The sequence below is a fragment of the Erpetoichthys calabaricus genome, chromosome 2 (assembly GCF_900747795.2).
Source record: "Erpetoichthys calabaricus chromosome 2, fErpCal1.3, whole genome shotgun sequence".
Classification (NCBI taxonomy): Eukaryota; Metazoa; Chordata; class Cladistia; order Polypteriformes; family Polypteridae; genus Erpetoichthys; species Erpetoichthys calabaricus.
Genome location: NC_041395.2, coordinates 295,771,126 through 295,787,276, shown reverse-complemented (window position 1 = coordinate 295,787,276; position 16,151 = coordinate 295,771,126). Strand labels below are relative to the sequence as shown.

The window sequence follows — 16,151 nt, the reverse complement described above, 5'->3', positions numbered from 1 at the left end:
GTTTCAACACCCTGCACAAAGTATATTTTCATAACAAGTTTGTATCATTACCGATTATTTGCCTCAAACTTATCCAAACTGAAAATTAAATTAAAATCATGATTGAAAGAGATTTTAATGTTATCAAAAACTTACAGTAACTGGAAATATTCAGAATCTTAAGCTTGTTGATTATTGCATTTTATTTACATTGGCTGGCATTAGTGAGGAAAAGTAAGTATTTAAAATTTTAGCCTTAATTATGATATTTTACATACATTTACTGTTATTTATGATGGTTAAATATTCTGGCTGTTTTTAAGCGGGTGTGAGAAAAATATGCAGAAAGTAAGACTGAGTGATAATTCGTCTCCTTTCATGATTGCTAACTCAATTAAAATTCCGAGAAGGAATTTTCCTGCAATAACCACTGACCTTTTCCATTGAATACATGTCCTGACAACATAAAATAACACATTAAATACAGAGGAGCGACACAAGCTGTTAGTTAATTAGAATTTGTAATTGAAGAATTGCTTTCTCTTCATAAAGGAATAGAAACATTTGTAAATGTTTTGTTGAGTTTAGAAAAATGTTGAAAAAGGAAGTAACAGCTTATAAGAAGAAATTAACAAAGCTGGTTTTGTACTTTGCAGATCACCTTCTACGAGGAGAGGAACTTCCAAGGACGTTCTTATGAGTGCAGCAGTGATTGTGCTGATATGCACTCTTACTTCAGCCGCTGTAAGTCCATGCAGGTTCACAGCGGCTACTGGGTTTTGTATGAAAAGCCTAACTACTTGGGCTACCAGCACTTTCTGCAAAGAGGGGAGTATCCTGACTTCCATTCCTGGATGGGTTACAATGACTGTATAAGATCTTGCCGGATGATCCCACCAGTAAGTTAATTTTATAAATAAATAAATATATACAATGTCATTGCTTACACAATATATTCTTTGACCTTGTATTATCATAGGCTGTCTTCAGATTTGTGTGGCTTACACTTAATGGGTAAGGCAAAAGTAAATCTACACAGCATAAATTTGGATTTCAGAATAATTAACAACTAAGCATTCTTATAATCTTATCTAATGTATCTATTCAGTTCTGATCCCATTTAATCCAGTTAAGAATTGCAAGGCTTAGGATCGTTAGGCTCCTAATAAGGTTTACAATACTAAGCATTTTACTGCTCTCTAGTGGTTAAACATGTAATAGCACTAAATACACAGTTTCTATCTGAAAACATACACTGTAATTCTTTTATAATCTGGGAAATGTAACTTATTTCTCAATTTCATAGTATCAAGGCTCCTACAGACTGAGAATCTACGAGAGACCTGACTTTAGAGGCCAGATGATGGAGTTTACAGATGACTGCCCCAATGTCTATGATTGTTTCCGCTACAGTGACATCTTCTCCTGCAATGTGATGGAGGGCTACTGGATCTTCTATGAACATCCCAACTACAGAGGAAGGCAGTACTTTTTAAGGCCAAGTGAATACAGGAGATTCAGTGACTGGGGCGGCTTTAACTCTACCATCAGATCTTTCCAACGAATGACAGACGGTTTTATGTAGATTTAAAAATGAATAAGTTTACAATAAACCTTTTATATTGTTCACTGTATTTGATTCATATTAAAGAAAGAAATATATGTACATTTATTTCAGTTTCTTTATATCATCCCTGCCCTGTCACATATTCATACTTACTTTTGAACTCATTTGTGATTTACCGCCCATTTGGCAAGTTACTATTTATGCACAAGGAGGCCTTGGCCAAACACTTAAGAATAATGAGTTTAGTGAATATACTGCTAAAACTGTCAGAATTAAGAAAAGGTCTGTAAAACAATAGAGAATCATTGTCGATAAAAGGGCTAAGGTCAAAAATAGAAAAAGAACAGCAAATGCAAAACAACAAAGCCCAAAATGCTAACCAGAAATCATGTTTAAATTTGAAGATTTGAGTTAAGGTTGTCATATTCACTAATCATGGTGCCAGAGAGTCAGAGCAGCACACACAGGTAAGAATTTGACTGCTCATTGTATATGAGACAATAATGATCCTATAAACCTTCATAAAATACTCAGAAACATAACAGAATGTGTTTCATTTTTTTCATCCAGAATGTAGAAACAAAGCTAATAGCATGTTGCCATTTTAACTCTTTGAGGGCTGAAAATATTTTTTCCAAAAAACAGTTTTCTGAAAAGCACGCAAAGCAGTGGTTTCACACAGAAATTAACATAAAACGTCTGTTGCTGCGTGCTTTTCCCAGGCTGTCTTCACATGGCTGGGGACGGGGGCAGCAGTGGTGATCTTAGAGCATTGTTATCTGGTTTGTACCTCTTGTCACTGTAAGTGGCGGTCTTCCCAGGCGAACGTTGCCATTATCACGTCAGCTACACAAACCTGCTCAGCACCACGATCAGCTGATGCTGCTACCTCACATTCATTTTCAATCACTTGTGTCAAAATCGGAGTCTGATAAGTCAGAGTCCAATTCAGCGTTAATGTGCAAAACATCGTCCACAGAGTATTTTGCTTTACACATTTGCTTCGATCTCTCAACAGATGTCGATGCCATTTTTGCTGTTGTTTGCTCCTTTCTACTCACGTGAGCGTAGGGAATCTCTGTCAAACCAATGAATCTAACTTTCCTTCTAGGTAAGAGAGTCCAACTAAAACATAACGGTGGGTTTTGCCACCGTTTACAGTTGATTGCTCCTGTCAACCCCTCCTTTTGAAAAAAGTCGACATCCGCCCTGAAAGAGTTAAATAACAGTGACCCACTGACATCATACAACATGACTTCAGGTCATGATGTGTTAGCAGAGGGGATTGTTGCTGACAATGAAGACACACAAAATGGCAACTTGCAATATTACCAGAGTAATAATAAAAAAAGTCAAAATTAGCGTAGGATGCTCTAATTTGGGGTTTTCCTAAGAAATGTAATTATTTACCTCATGAGGTAGAAGTGCAAATTAAACAAGAATAGTTATGTCAGATATCTGAAATATTAAAATGTGTGCCTGAATTTAAATGTGGATAGTGTAAATATTCTTAAGTGTAATAGAAATGTATCACTTTTCACCCACCTATAGAGGTCCATAGAGGGCTAGATCCACAGTAAAAGATCAAAAATTAAAAATAACATCATATTTGCAAACACTAATCTTGAAATAGTCTAAAGCGATACCCGACATGCTTATGTTTGAAATCTGTCACTTTTAACCTTGTAGGAATGGCTCTTAGAAGGCTTGGATAATCAGTAAAGAATCACATATCCAACATACTATTAAATTCAGGATCATCAACCTCGAAATACCATAAAACAACACTTCACATGCCTATATTTCCAACCTCCATTTTTTTGAAGTTTAGTCAATAACAGTAACTTTGACCCCTCGTATCCCATTATGGGGTGAATTCCTGGGGTTGGTTGATGTGGCATACAAAACCACACATCTTTCTGATATTTTTTTAGGATACAAGTATTGGTTGACTCTTTATCATAAGGGTGTAATTTTCTGCACAAAATAAAAAATGAGGAAAAAAGTAATTGGGAACCCCAAAAAGCTTTGATGCCTTTGAGTTCAAGATGGTTCAAATGGTATACATCAGGGTTTTCTCGTATGGGTTAATGAGGCATTGTACAAAAAAAAAAACTTAAAGTGATTTTGAAGCTAATTGCCTGACGCCTGATGCTTTCTTCATGATATGTCAACATATAAACACCAGCAGACATTAAAATCTTTAACAATATGTGTTTGTTTCCAACGGTTGGATTTTTAGTAGATCTCTAATGGAAAGGTTTCTATCTCGATGAAATGGTCTATGCCAGCTGTAATAGAAAAGAGTCAGAGGTAGAAAAAGATTTGGGGATGGCCATCCCATATACTGTACGACTTGTTTGGCATCATTAATATTAATATCATTAATATCTGGCCTTAACCACTTATGACACAGCCTCGCTTGCAAGTCCTCAGAGACTCCATACCTCTTTAGGATTACGATCTTTAGGGTATCATAATTGGCAGCATCCTTAGCCCCCAGATCATAATAAGTCCTCTGCGCCTCCCCCTTCAGGAAAGATGCCATAATATTGGCCCTCTATGCACGCTCCCAGTGGTGCCTAATTGCTGTGCATTCGTAAATAAGGAGATACGACTCAGTGTCGTTGTTCTCTTGCAATGGCATTAAAACCTGGGATGGAGCCCTTGACCTGTCCTGTTGGACAGCGGCATGTGCTTGTGCCCTTGCCTCTGACTCATTGAGCTGTGTCCAAGTCTCCCCCAGCTGCACCTTGAGTCTGAATTTCTGAAGGCATATTATTCAGAATTGTTGATAGGCCTTCCTCTTTCAATATATCAAGCAAAAAAAATCCTGCCGACTATGCCAATGTAATAGCGAACAGTCAGAAAAAGGTTTGGGGATGGCCACACCGTATACTGAAAAAATCAGGTTGAAAACAACAAGCATGACTTTTCAGAAGCAGAGTTCAAAATGGAACTGGTTAACAATTAGCTTCTTGGGTATGTATATTGCACGAGTAGGAAGAGGTGGAGTTTCGGGAGGCCTGAAGAGGAAGTGATATCTGTAGAGGAGGGTTCTGGACTGGATAGGATGTCATTATATGGTGCTGGACCTGATGTCATCAGAGGGAGGTTCAGTTGGTCTGCAGAGGGCCAAAAGGAGAGAGTATTGGAAGGCAGCGCCAAGCCCTGGTTCAGCTGAGAAATTACACTATTTGAGCCTGTAAACTGTCTCCCATGTGCATGTGTGTGACACAGCTCATTCCATAGAGATCATCTGCATTCTTTCTTATTATTTTTTCCATAATCCATTATCATGGCTTTAGAGGAACAAGAATGAAGTTATCCATCTTTAGCTGTCTCTTTTATTACTAGAGCCTCATCACACCACCTTTTCTTCATAACAACTGAAAGGATGTTTACTCTCTCAACAACCCTTATAGGAATTTTTACATGAATCAAAACACAAAATTCTTGCAGTTCTATTAAATCCCAGTATCAGCCTCAGCAATTAAACTTCATCGTCAAGCTGGTATAATGGAAAAAGTTGTAACAATTCTTTCTTTAAACTTTTAAAATATTGGGGGTTGGTTTTTAGTTTATCAACTCATTCCCTGTGGGAAGCACAAGAACAGCCTGGAGACAATAGTGTGGGAGCTTGGTGTAGAGAATGTTTTCTTAGCAGACTCTAGGCCTCTTAATTCTGGCTGAGCATCATTTGAATGACACAGCATATTCAATTGTACACACAAAGCACACATCATCTCAAATTGGCTCACAGATATGAATAACTTAAATTTACTCCAATGGCCTGTACAGGCTCACAGATCTCAATAACTGAGCAACTTTAGTATAAAGTGAAACAAAACAATTGCAGACAAAAAAAGTCTTCTGGAACTGCATGATGCTATCAAGCCAGCACATACCAGAACCTGTAAGAGATGTTTCCAGCACATCCAGGTATGAAAGAATATGGGATGTGCGGGAAGGTTAAAGAGCATTCTACCCAGAAGGTGGTGCTTTGGCATTCCAAAATTTAAAAACTTACTAAAGTGGGCACTGATTGTTAACTCAACTTGGATGACACTGACAAAGCAAAGTGAGTGGCTGACCTGTAGACAGAAATGCCTTGATGACAGAGACCAAAGGAGATGATTAAAATAGAAAAAGACTACAGCAACTCAGATAACCACTCTGTACTACTGTGGTGAGCAGAGAAGCATCTCAGAATGCACAACACATTAAACCTTAAGACAGATGGGCTACAACAGCAGAAGACCACATCAGCTTTCACTTATGTCAGCCAAGAAAAGCATGCTGAGCCTGCAGTGAACATAAGACCGCCAAAACTGGACAGTTGAAGACTAGTGAAATGTAGCCTGGTCTTATGACATTCAATTTCTATTTAGGCACGCAGATGGAAGGTTCAGAATATGTCACCAAGAACATGAATCATGCATCCAACCAGCCTTGTGTCAACACTCCAGGCTGGTGATGGTGGTGTAATGGTGTTAAGGGAGTGTTTTCTTGGTACACTTTGAGACCATTAATACCAATCAATCATCGCTTGAATACCATGGCCTATTTAAGTGTTGCTGCTGAACATGTGCATTCCTTCATAGCCACAATTTACCCACTTTCTAATGGCACGATAATGTACCACGTCACGAAGCAAATATCATTTCAAACCGGTTGTCATGACCATAACAATGAGTTCAGTTCAGTGGGTAATTCAGACTTCCTAGTCACCAGATCTGAATCCAACAGAACACCTTTGAGATGTGGTACAATGGGAGATTCACAGCTTGAATGTGCAGCTGACAAATCAGCAGAAACAGACAAGTGCGCGAATAGGGAACAGCCAAAGGGCCCGATATAGCGTGAAAGAACGAAAGATACCTACGTAGCACTGACATGTGAAAGTCCATTCCGGCTACAGAAGATGACTCCAATTCCAGCTCCCAGTGATTACTTCACTTACGGTCTTCTCCTGATGACTTCATTTCCTTCTCCCGAATATGATCTGGCTCCTTCGATCATCATCACATCTGCCTAGATTTCATTTCCTGTTTCTCATTGTATTTCCTGCCATGTACCCATAAAAGCACTCAGAAGCTACTTTGTGATTGTTAAATGTCTGTTTCATGCAATTTTGACCATGACTTCAGTCCCATTCTGAATCCAGGATCCACCAACATTCCCCCAACTCTTCATATTTCTTGTTTGTGCTGTACAGTAATCCCTCCTCCATCGCGGGGGTTGCGTTCCAGAGCCACCCGCGAAATAAGAAAATCCGCGAAGTAGAAACTATATGTTTATATGGTTATTTTTATATATTTTAAGCCCTTATAAACTCTCCCACACTATTATAAACATTTCACGCACAGTTATACAGCATAAACCCTTTGTATTCTCTTAGATATTAGGTAAGATTCGTTGAAATTATGTATGTAAACACAGTTTACATACAGTAAAACCTAAATATTATTTTAAAGATATCGAGCGTCTCCAATATCAATACGTTACAGCCATTACAACAGACAGGCCACCAGCAATAAATATGTACAATGCAAGAAAAATTGTATACAGTAAAATGTGTGTACAGCAACACTAAACTATGTACATGTAATAAGTACTGTACGTAAATAATTAATTATGGTTACTCACCAACAATGACACGACGACTTGTCCGATAACGATGAGTTTAATTTTACTGCACAACAAAGGATAGCGTTACAGCTCTTCTAAAGGAGCCTCTTCAGGTGACTGTTTAGCACCGCCGTTGTTCTTCCATCACTCTTCAATCCAAATCCCTAAAGCAGATTCCATCCATACTACTGCCTTATCACGTCCACTTGCAACTCGTTTTCCGCCCTGATTAAAGGACACTGCGGCCGTAGATCTTATATGCTTTTCCTCCTTTTTAAATAAAAAGAATCGTGGACTCATTGATGCTGTAATTGTGTCCTGCAGCGGTGTAGCTGTTTCCTTCCTTCAACATATCCAAAACTTTTACCTTTTCTGCAATCCTGAAGCATTAGCAGTAATGTGCATTAATGTTGAATGAGTGAGATTAGACTTCCTGGTTAATGAAGCACTCCGTTGCTGAGCCAATCAGCAGCACACAGGAACTTAACCGCGTGCTCTGATTGGGTAGCTTCTCAGCCATCCGCCAATAGCGTCCCTTGTTTGAATTCAAATTGGCAAATCAACTGAGGAAGCACACGTGCTGTAGACCGCAGACATCCGCGAAGCAGTGAAAAATCCGCGATATATATTCACATATGCTTACATTTAAAATCCGCGATGGAGTGAAGCCGCGAAAGACGAAGCGCGATATAGCGAGGGATCACTGTATTTTATCACACTGTGTAATGATATATATTTATATATATATATATATATCCTGCCTTGTGCCCTGTGTTGGCTGGGATTGGCTCCAGCAGACCCCAGTGACCCTGTATTCGGATTCAGCAGGTTGGACAATGGATGGATGGATATATATATATATATATATATATATATATATATATATATATATATATATATATATATATAGTAACAAGACCACTAGGGGGTCACCCAACCTGACACAGACAGACACTAGAGGTACACTTATAAGTTTTTTATTCTCTTTTCTTCGTCTGTGGGGAACACACTACTTATAATAAATCTTCTCTTCTCCTCCACTCCCCTCTGGCAAGCTTTGTCTCCCTCCTTCTGACTCTAGCCTATCGGAGTGGTGGCTGCTTGCTCATTTTATAGCCCACCCAGAAGTGCTCCAGGTGTTTGATGACCCATTTTCAGCTGCAATTCAGCTGAAATTCCGGGTGTGGGGGAAGAACCGCCCACATGGGCTCAGGAACCACTGCAGCGCCCCCTGGCGGCACCTCCGGATCCCAACAGGGTTGTAGAGAACTCCATTTCCCATGGAGCCCTGTGGAAATCTGAGGCACCACTTCCACCCAGGGAGGCTGCCATCTAGCGTCCCGGGGGAGGTACTGTTTAGTCCATGTTTGTTCCCCCGGACCATATAAAGAAAAGGCGTCTGGCCAGGCATATAAATACAGTTAGGTCCATAAATATTTGGACAGAGACAACTTTTTTCTAATTTTGGTTCTGTACATTACCACAATAAATTTTAAATGAAACAACTCAGATGCACTTGAAGTGCAGACTTTCAGCTTTAATTCAGTGGGGTGAACAAAATGATTGCATAAAAATGTGAGGCAACTAAAGCATTTTTTAGCACAATCCATTCATTTCAGGGGCTCAAAAGTAATTGGACAAATTAAATAATAGGAAATAAAATGTTCATTTCTAATACTTGGTTGAAAACCCTTTGCTGGCAATGACAGCCTGAAGTCTTGAACTCATGGACATCACCAGATGCTGGGTTTCCTCCTTTTTAATGCTCTGCCAGGCCTTTACTGCAGCCGCTTTCAGTTGCTGTTTGTTTGTGGGCCTTTCTGTCCGAAGTTTAGTCTTCAACAAGTGAAATACATGCTCAATTGGGTTAAGATCAGGTGACTGACTTGGCCATTCAATAATTTTCCACTTCTTTGCTTTAATAAACTCCTGGGTTGATTTGGCTGTATGTTTTGGGTCATTGTCCATCTGTATCATGAAACGCCGCCCAATCAATTTGACTGCATTTAGCTGGATTTGAGCAGACAGTATGTCTCTGAACACCTCAGAATTCATTCGGCTGCTTCTGTCCTGTGTCACATCATCAATAAACACTAGTGTCCCAGTGCCACTGGCAGCCATGCACGCCCAAGCCATCACACTGCCTCCACTGTGTTTTACAGATGATGTGGTATGCTTTGGATAATGAGCTGTTCCACACCTTCTCCATACGTTTTTCTTGCCATCATTCTGGTAGAGGTTGATCTTGGTTTCATCTCTCCAAAGAATGTTTTTCCAGAACTGTGCTGGCTTTTTTAGATGTTCTTTAGCAAAGTCCAATCTAGCCTTTCTATTCTTGAGGCTTATGAGTGGCTTGCACCTTGCAGTGCACCCTCTGTATTTACTTTCATGCAGTCTTCTCTTTATGGTAGACTTGGATATCGCTGCGCCTACCCCCTGGAGACTGTTGTTCACTTGGTTGGCTGTTGTGAAGTGGTTTCTCTTCACCATGGAAATGATTCTGCGATCATCCACCACTGTTGTCTTCCGTGGACGTCCAGGTCTTTTTGCGTTGCTGAGTTCACCAGTGCTTGCTTTCTTTCTCAGGATGTTCCAAACTGTAGATTTTGCCACTTGTAATATTGTAGCAATTTCTCGGATGGGTTTTTTCTGTTTTCGCAGCTTAAGGATGGCTTCTTTCACCTGTATGGAGAGCTCCTTTGACCGCATGTTGTCTGTTTACAGCAAAATCTTTCACATGCAAGCACCACAACTCAAATCAACTCCAGGCCTTTTATCTGCTTAATTGATAATGACATAACGACGGACTTGACAAACCTGCCCATGAAATAGCCTTAGAGTCAATTGTCCAATTACTTTTGAGCCCCTGAAATGAAGGGATTGCGTTAAAAAAATGCTTTAGTTGCCTCATATTTTTATGCAATCGTTTTGTTCACCCCACTGAATTAAAGCTAAAAGTCTGCACTTCAACTGCATCTGAGTTGTTTCATTTAAAATTCATTGTGGTAATGTACAGAACCAAAATTAGAAAAAAGTTGTCTCTGTCCAAATATTTATGGACCTAACTGTATATATATATATATATATATATACATATATATATATATATATATATATATATATATATATATATATATATATATATATATATATATATATACACACACACACACATTGCACCCCCCATTGGGACAAATAAAATTCTATCTCTCTCTCTATCTCTGTATTATTCTTGACCATAAAAGGTTAATTGCAGAAATAAGCTTTTGTACTGTTTAAGTGACTAAGAATTTTATACAACGTTACTGCATTTTGATAATCAAACATTACTTTTGAGATTCTGACCCATGGGTTTTCCTGACTGATGATGCTTACCAACTTGTGCCACTCACTATTAACATACACTGCTGTTGACACAGACTGCTACTTTAATAGACAGATCTAAATGGCTTCCTTGTGTTTTTGCAAATTAGACGACATTCTTAATGCACAATTCGCCTGTATGCTTATAATGAGAAATTCTAAGCTGTGCGTTCAAAAACCGAAGAAACAGCTCAAGTGTCAGAATCTGTCTCACCCCTTAACAGTCATGCCCTCTTGTGATATTCTGGTAGACAGCTTTAATTAACTATTTCACCTTTCAAACCTTCCACAAGATTCTTCATTGAAGGTAAACATCTTACAACTGAAGGCTGCACAGTGACCAGCTGCCCTGATTTCACCGGAATGCGTTTCTGTGGAGTGTGGGAAAGCTGCTTCAGCCGTTCTTTATAATAACCATACTGTATACACTATAAGTGCCAGCACTTTTCAGTTAGGGCCCCTTTTTCTGATATACATTAGCTATATTGTGAGTTTCACAGACAAAGTCTATTGTCCAGTGTTTGTAAAGCAGGCATTTAGGGTATATAGGCTGCATTTCATTCTTGCTTACCTATGGATAAACCTGAACAGCTTTTGCTTGTCCAGCATTTCAGTTCATTTACATGATAAAACATAAAGCTGTTGAAGTGACATATAAAAGGTGTGCTTCTGGCACTGGTTAAGCAAAAAGGATCAGGAAAAGCAATCATCATGGGCAAGGTGAGTCTGTAGGACTGTGTTGGGGAGGTAGATTTTGAAATGTTATTACTAGAATAGTTTAATGTTCAAAAGAAGTAATATTGACTGCTTTAATGAGTAAACACAGAAATGCAGTGCAGGAGATCTGATCATAATGAACACGAGGCAAAGCAGAATTTTACTTTAAAGTGGACATTGAGAGACTAGAATAAAGTTTAGAATTCAAGGATATACAAGTAGCCACTGAATGTACAAAATGCATTCTGCTGACAATAGTTGTGCTACAAAAATACAGTAAAAACTATAACACTGGGAAGGCTGAACAGCCAAGACAACCACGGAGAGCTAATGAGTGTATAAAATGAAAAACTGCCCTGTATGTAAAAAATGTGATGATTAATGTTGCTGAAAGAGATAGATTTTAATATGTTTTACAGTGCTTTTGTGTGGAAAAATTCAAGTTTCAAATTGTCCATTTAGAAAAAACGACCTGACTCAGAACGACAAAACTAATTTCAATGACCACAAAAGTGAAAGTATGTCTACCAACATAGTAACTTCTCATAAGGTTTAAACACTCACAGACATATACGGTGCTGAAGGTAGGGGATTACTTTGTTAGGTTATCCTGTTTAAAAATATAAGAAGTAGATGCTAAACAACATACATCTCTATACAGAACTGACAGTTGTAGTGCACTGTCTCACAATGAAGGACTTGGCTTCCAGTTCTTAGTTCCTCATTGTCTGTGTGGAGTTTGCAGGTTCTCTCTGTATTTAAGTATTTTGTTTTTTTCTCACTTCGGTCTGCGGCAAGAGTGATGGATGCATTCAATGTGGAGGTGGGATTACATCAAGGATCAGCTCTGAGCCCTTTCTTATTTGCAATGGTGATGGACAGGTTGACAGACAAGATTAGATAGGAGTCCCTGTGGACTATGATGTTTGCTGATGACACTGTGATCTGTAGCGAGAGTAGGGAGAAGGTTGAAGAGACCCTGGAGAGGTGGAGATATGCTCTAGAGAGGAGAGGAATGAACGTCAGTAGGAACAAGACAGAATACATGTGTGTAAATGAGAGGGAGGACAGTGGAATGGTGAGGATGCAGGGAGTAGAGTTGATGAAGGTGGATGAGTTTAAATACTTGGAATCAACAGTACAGAGTAAATGGGAGGAGAGGTGAAGAAGAGAGTGCAGGCAGGGTGGAATGGGTGGAGAAGAGTGTCAGGAGTGATTTGTGACAGACGGGTATCAGCAAGAGTGAAAGGGAAGGTCTACAGGACGGTAGTGAGACCAGCTATGTTATATGGGTTGGAGACGGTGGCACTGACCAGACAGCAGGAGACAGAGCTGGAGGTAGCAGAGTTAAAGATGTTAAGATTTGCATTGGGTGTGAGGAGGATGGACGGGATTAGAAAGGAGTACATTAGAGGGTCAGCTCAGGCTGGACAGTTTAGAGACAAACTCAGAGATGTGAGATTGTGCTGGTTTGGACATGTGCAGAGGAGAGATGCTGAGTATATTGGGAGAAGGATGCTAAGGATAGAGCTGCCAGGTAAGAGGAAAAGATGAAGGCCTAAGAGAAGGTTTATGGATGTGGTGAGAGAGGACATGCAGGTGATGGGTGTAACGGAACAAGATGCAGAGGACAGAAAGATATGGTAAAGATGATCCACTGTGGCAATGGGAGAAGCTGAAAGAAGAAGAAGAGTTTTTTTTCCTCACTTCAGAGATTTGTAAGCTGGTTGGAGGTGTATGGGTGTGTGAGTGAATGTGGCGTAAAGTGCACTGCTTTTCATCTACTGTATGTGTGGCTTCCGACCTCACACCCAAACATTCTATAATGCATCATAAATGAATGTATGCATACAAGTATCATTAAATGAAATGAAAATTGGAAAGATTTATTTAGATGCTTAATGATTATTATAGAGAAAGAAATGCTACTGATCAGCAAAATCTTACACTTGTGTTACTCAGTTAATTTGCAGTAATTTTGAGTTAACAAAAAAGTTGATAAAACGTTGAGTGCAGGGTCTTGACTTTAAGTATACTTTTGACAAGGCAACACCTGAGAGGCCACTTATTGAATTATAAATCTCACAAATTCAATTTCTGTAAACATTGGAAAAAAAATACTTTAAGGAGACAGGAGAATTCCTTTCAGACTCAAACTTTATTTTGAGAACCCTGGGGTCTGCTCTTTTCAACTGATACACATGTTTTGATTTTTAAATGATTCTGATTTTTAACTTACATAGAATAACATAACATTCTGCAACCCAATCTAATTCAAAGTTGCTGGACATCAGAGACTATTCTGGCTGCATATAACTCAAGCAGATGCCAGCCCACCCCTTGGCACACTCCCATATTAAACACTCACACTCACTCACACCTGGACAGTTCAGAGTGTCCAGCTAGCCTAACATACAAACACATCTTCTGGATTATTGAGGAAAAACAGAATTCAGGAGAAAAATCTGGACAGGCATGGTAAGAATATGTGAACTGTATATAGACAACAACCTGGTGTGGGATTCGAGCCCATGAATCTGAAGGCCTGATAGAAATATTTGCAAGTATGAAGGAAAGTAATATGTCAGTTATAAATAATTTAGTGATGTAGTGATTCTGTGCATCTTGAGGAACCTGGTTTCACTTTCAGTGGTGGTGATAGTCAATGTGATGCTGGCATCTTCTCTTCATGTCCATATGTGTTTTCCTCCCACATCTCATAGGCATGCGTGTAAAACTGATAGGCAAACTTCACATTGTTATGATATTAAACTCCTGTTTAAGTTATTATTGCACCTCTGAGTTTTCAGTTGTAGTTGGATACCAGTTATCCAAAGCCGGATTAAGACCATAGGCACCTGGGTGCCTTAACTCCTTAGCAGAGAGTTGATCATACTTTTAAGAAGTAGTGCAGAGATACTGGGTTGTTTAAAATGGGGTGACATTTTTAACTCTTGATTTCGGCGCTAGACCAACCACTACCACCACCACCCCATCACTTGGTCATTTGGACTCACACATACTCAAACATCAAACAAAGGGGTTAATGCTGAAAAGGCCCCTTTGCTGTCACAGGCCCATTGATGGTAGACCTGCTATGGTGTCCAGCTCTCCACAACTTTGTAAAAAAAAAGAATTTTCATAAATGGACAGACAAATAACTCCTTCACCAAGTTACAGAGTTTAACAATTTGAACCCAATTAGAAGCACATTTTATATGAAATAATTTTGAAACTCAGAGAACATTTGCAAGTCATCTCTTGTTCATCTCATCTCTAAGGATCTGTGCTGGTATCCCGAAGGTTGCCGGTTCGAATCCCCATCACTGCCAAAAGAGATCCTACTCTGCTGGGCCCTTGAGCAAGACCCTTAACCTGTAATTGCTCCAGGGGTGCTGTACAATGGCTGACCCTGCGCTCTGACCCCAAGGGGTATGCGAAAACTAACAAATTCCTAATACGGGAAATTGTATAAGGGGAAATAAAGAACTAAAAAAAAATATTAGTTTGATTGTTTTGGACTTTGTTGGGGAATCAGCATCTTCATTTAGACCAAATTAATACAGGCCAAATGGCCTGTGAGTAACAGACGTGAAGCAGAAGCCTTGACAGCCTTTATGAAGTATCTGGATGAGATATTGGGGCAAACAAATGAGCTTGATGGACTGAGTGGTCTCTCCTTGTCTGTCAGATCTCTAACGCTTATGGTTTTGTCTAAAATTTTCATTTTTGCTTCTAGATCATCTTCTACGAGGACAGAAACTTCCAGGGGCGCTCCTACGAATGTAGCAGCGACTGCACTGATATGCATTCCTACTTCAGCCGTTGCAACTCCATTCGTGTGGACGGTGGTTACTGGATGCTGTATGAGAAGCCCAACTACATGGGATACCAGTACTTTCTACACAGGGGGGAGTACCCTGACTATAACCGCTGGATGGGCTACAACGACTGCATCAGGTCCTGCCGCATGATTCCACAAGTAAGTTAATGCCTTATGTTCACTATTATTTTTCCTTACATTCACTATTATATTTCAGCTTAAAAAAGTAGTAGCAGTCCTAACAGATTTTCAAAGAATACATTTTATAACAATTATTCTTCTTGTTTGCAGTACCGGGGTTCCAACAGGCTGAGGATCTACGAGAGACCTGACTTTGGAGGCCAAATGATGGAGTTCACAGATGACTGCCCCAATGTCTACGACCGTTTCCGCTACAACGACATCTTCTCCTGCAATGTGATGGAGGGCTACTGGATCTTCTATGAACAACCCAACTACAGGGGCCGCCAGTACTTCCTGAGACCTGGTGAATACAGACGATTCAGCGACTGGGGTGGCTTTAACTCCTCCATTGGCTCTTTCCGCCGTATGAGGGAAGGATTTATGTAAAAAAGACATGAAGATGAAATAATAAACCAAATTAAAGTAATTATGTTTCTGAATCATTTTTGAGCAGGTAGTCATAATGGACAGCGCAGTCGATGGCATTTTTTGGTTTCTTATTTTATAGCTTGATTAAAAAAAGTTTTATTTATCCACACATTGCCTGATAATTTATTATAAAAAAACGAGCTTCATTTTCATTTATTTTAGAACTGCTGCCATTTTAACTTCAACATTGTCTCTTTCCACCACATGAGAAAGGGATTTGTGCAGATTTCGAAAAGAGAATTTGAATAAAGAGGTTGAACTATCCTTGGGGTTCCCTTACTTAAGTACAACATTACGACTGAAATTTTAAACGTGTTGCAAAATTTAAAAAAGAAAGAAAAAAAACTCCTTGTCCATTGTAACAAGGAATCTCAGAGAGACAAAACTCAAAATTAATATTAACTCGTTTCAGGGTATGCTTCTTTTCCTCTGTATGAACCTCTTCTAGAAAAACCTCCA

General features: G+C 39.3%; 2 protein-coding genes across 2 annotated transcripts; both read left to right on the top strand.

Annotated features, from left to right (window-relative positions):
• The first annotated feature begins 475 nt into the window (after positions 1-475).
• On the top strand, positions 476-1,624 carry LOC114644992 (gamma-crystallin M2-like). Its single transcript, XM_028792968.2, has 2 exons — positions 476-878; positions 1,286-1,624. Exons 1-2 carry the CDS (start codon positions 702-704, stop codon positions 1,562-1,564), a joined length of 456 nt encoding a protein of 151 aa, XP_028648801.2. The 5' UTR covers positions 476-701; the 3' UTR covers positions 1,565-1,624.
• A 9,607-nt stretch (positions 1,625-11,231) lies between these two features.
• LOC114644983 (gamma-crystallin M2-like) lies at positions 11,232-15,704 on the top strand. The gene is made up of 3 exons (XM_028792956.2): positions 11,232-11,260; positions 14,997-15,239; positions 15,372-15,704. Exons 1-3 carry the CDS (start codon positions 11,252-11,254, stop codon positions 15,648-15,650), a joined length of 531 nt encoding a protein of 176 aa, XP_028648789.1. The 5' UTR covers positions 11,232-11,251; the 3' UTR covers positions 15,651-15,704.
• Positions 15,705-16,151: the final 447 nt, after the last annotated feature.

What these genes read in the sequence shown, in the direction of transcription:
- LOC114644992 (XM_028792968.2), top strand. Translation starts at nt 702, where the DNA reads ATGCACTCTTACTTCAGCCGCTGTAAGTCCATGCAGGTTCACAGCGGC. An exon ending in CTTGCCGGATGATCCCACCA is followed by an intron (nt 879 to 1,285) that starts GTAAGTTAATTT and finishes TCAATTTCATAG; the next exon opens with TATCAAGGCTCCTACAGACT.
- LOC114644983 (XM_028792956.2), top strand. An exon ending in CCTGCCGCATGATTCCACAA is followed by an intron (nt 15,240 to 15,371) that starts GTAAGTTAATGC and finishes TCTTGTTTGCAG; the next exon opens with TACCGGGGTTCCAACAGGCT.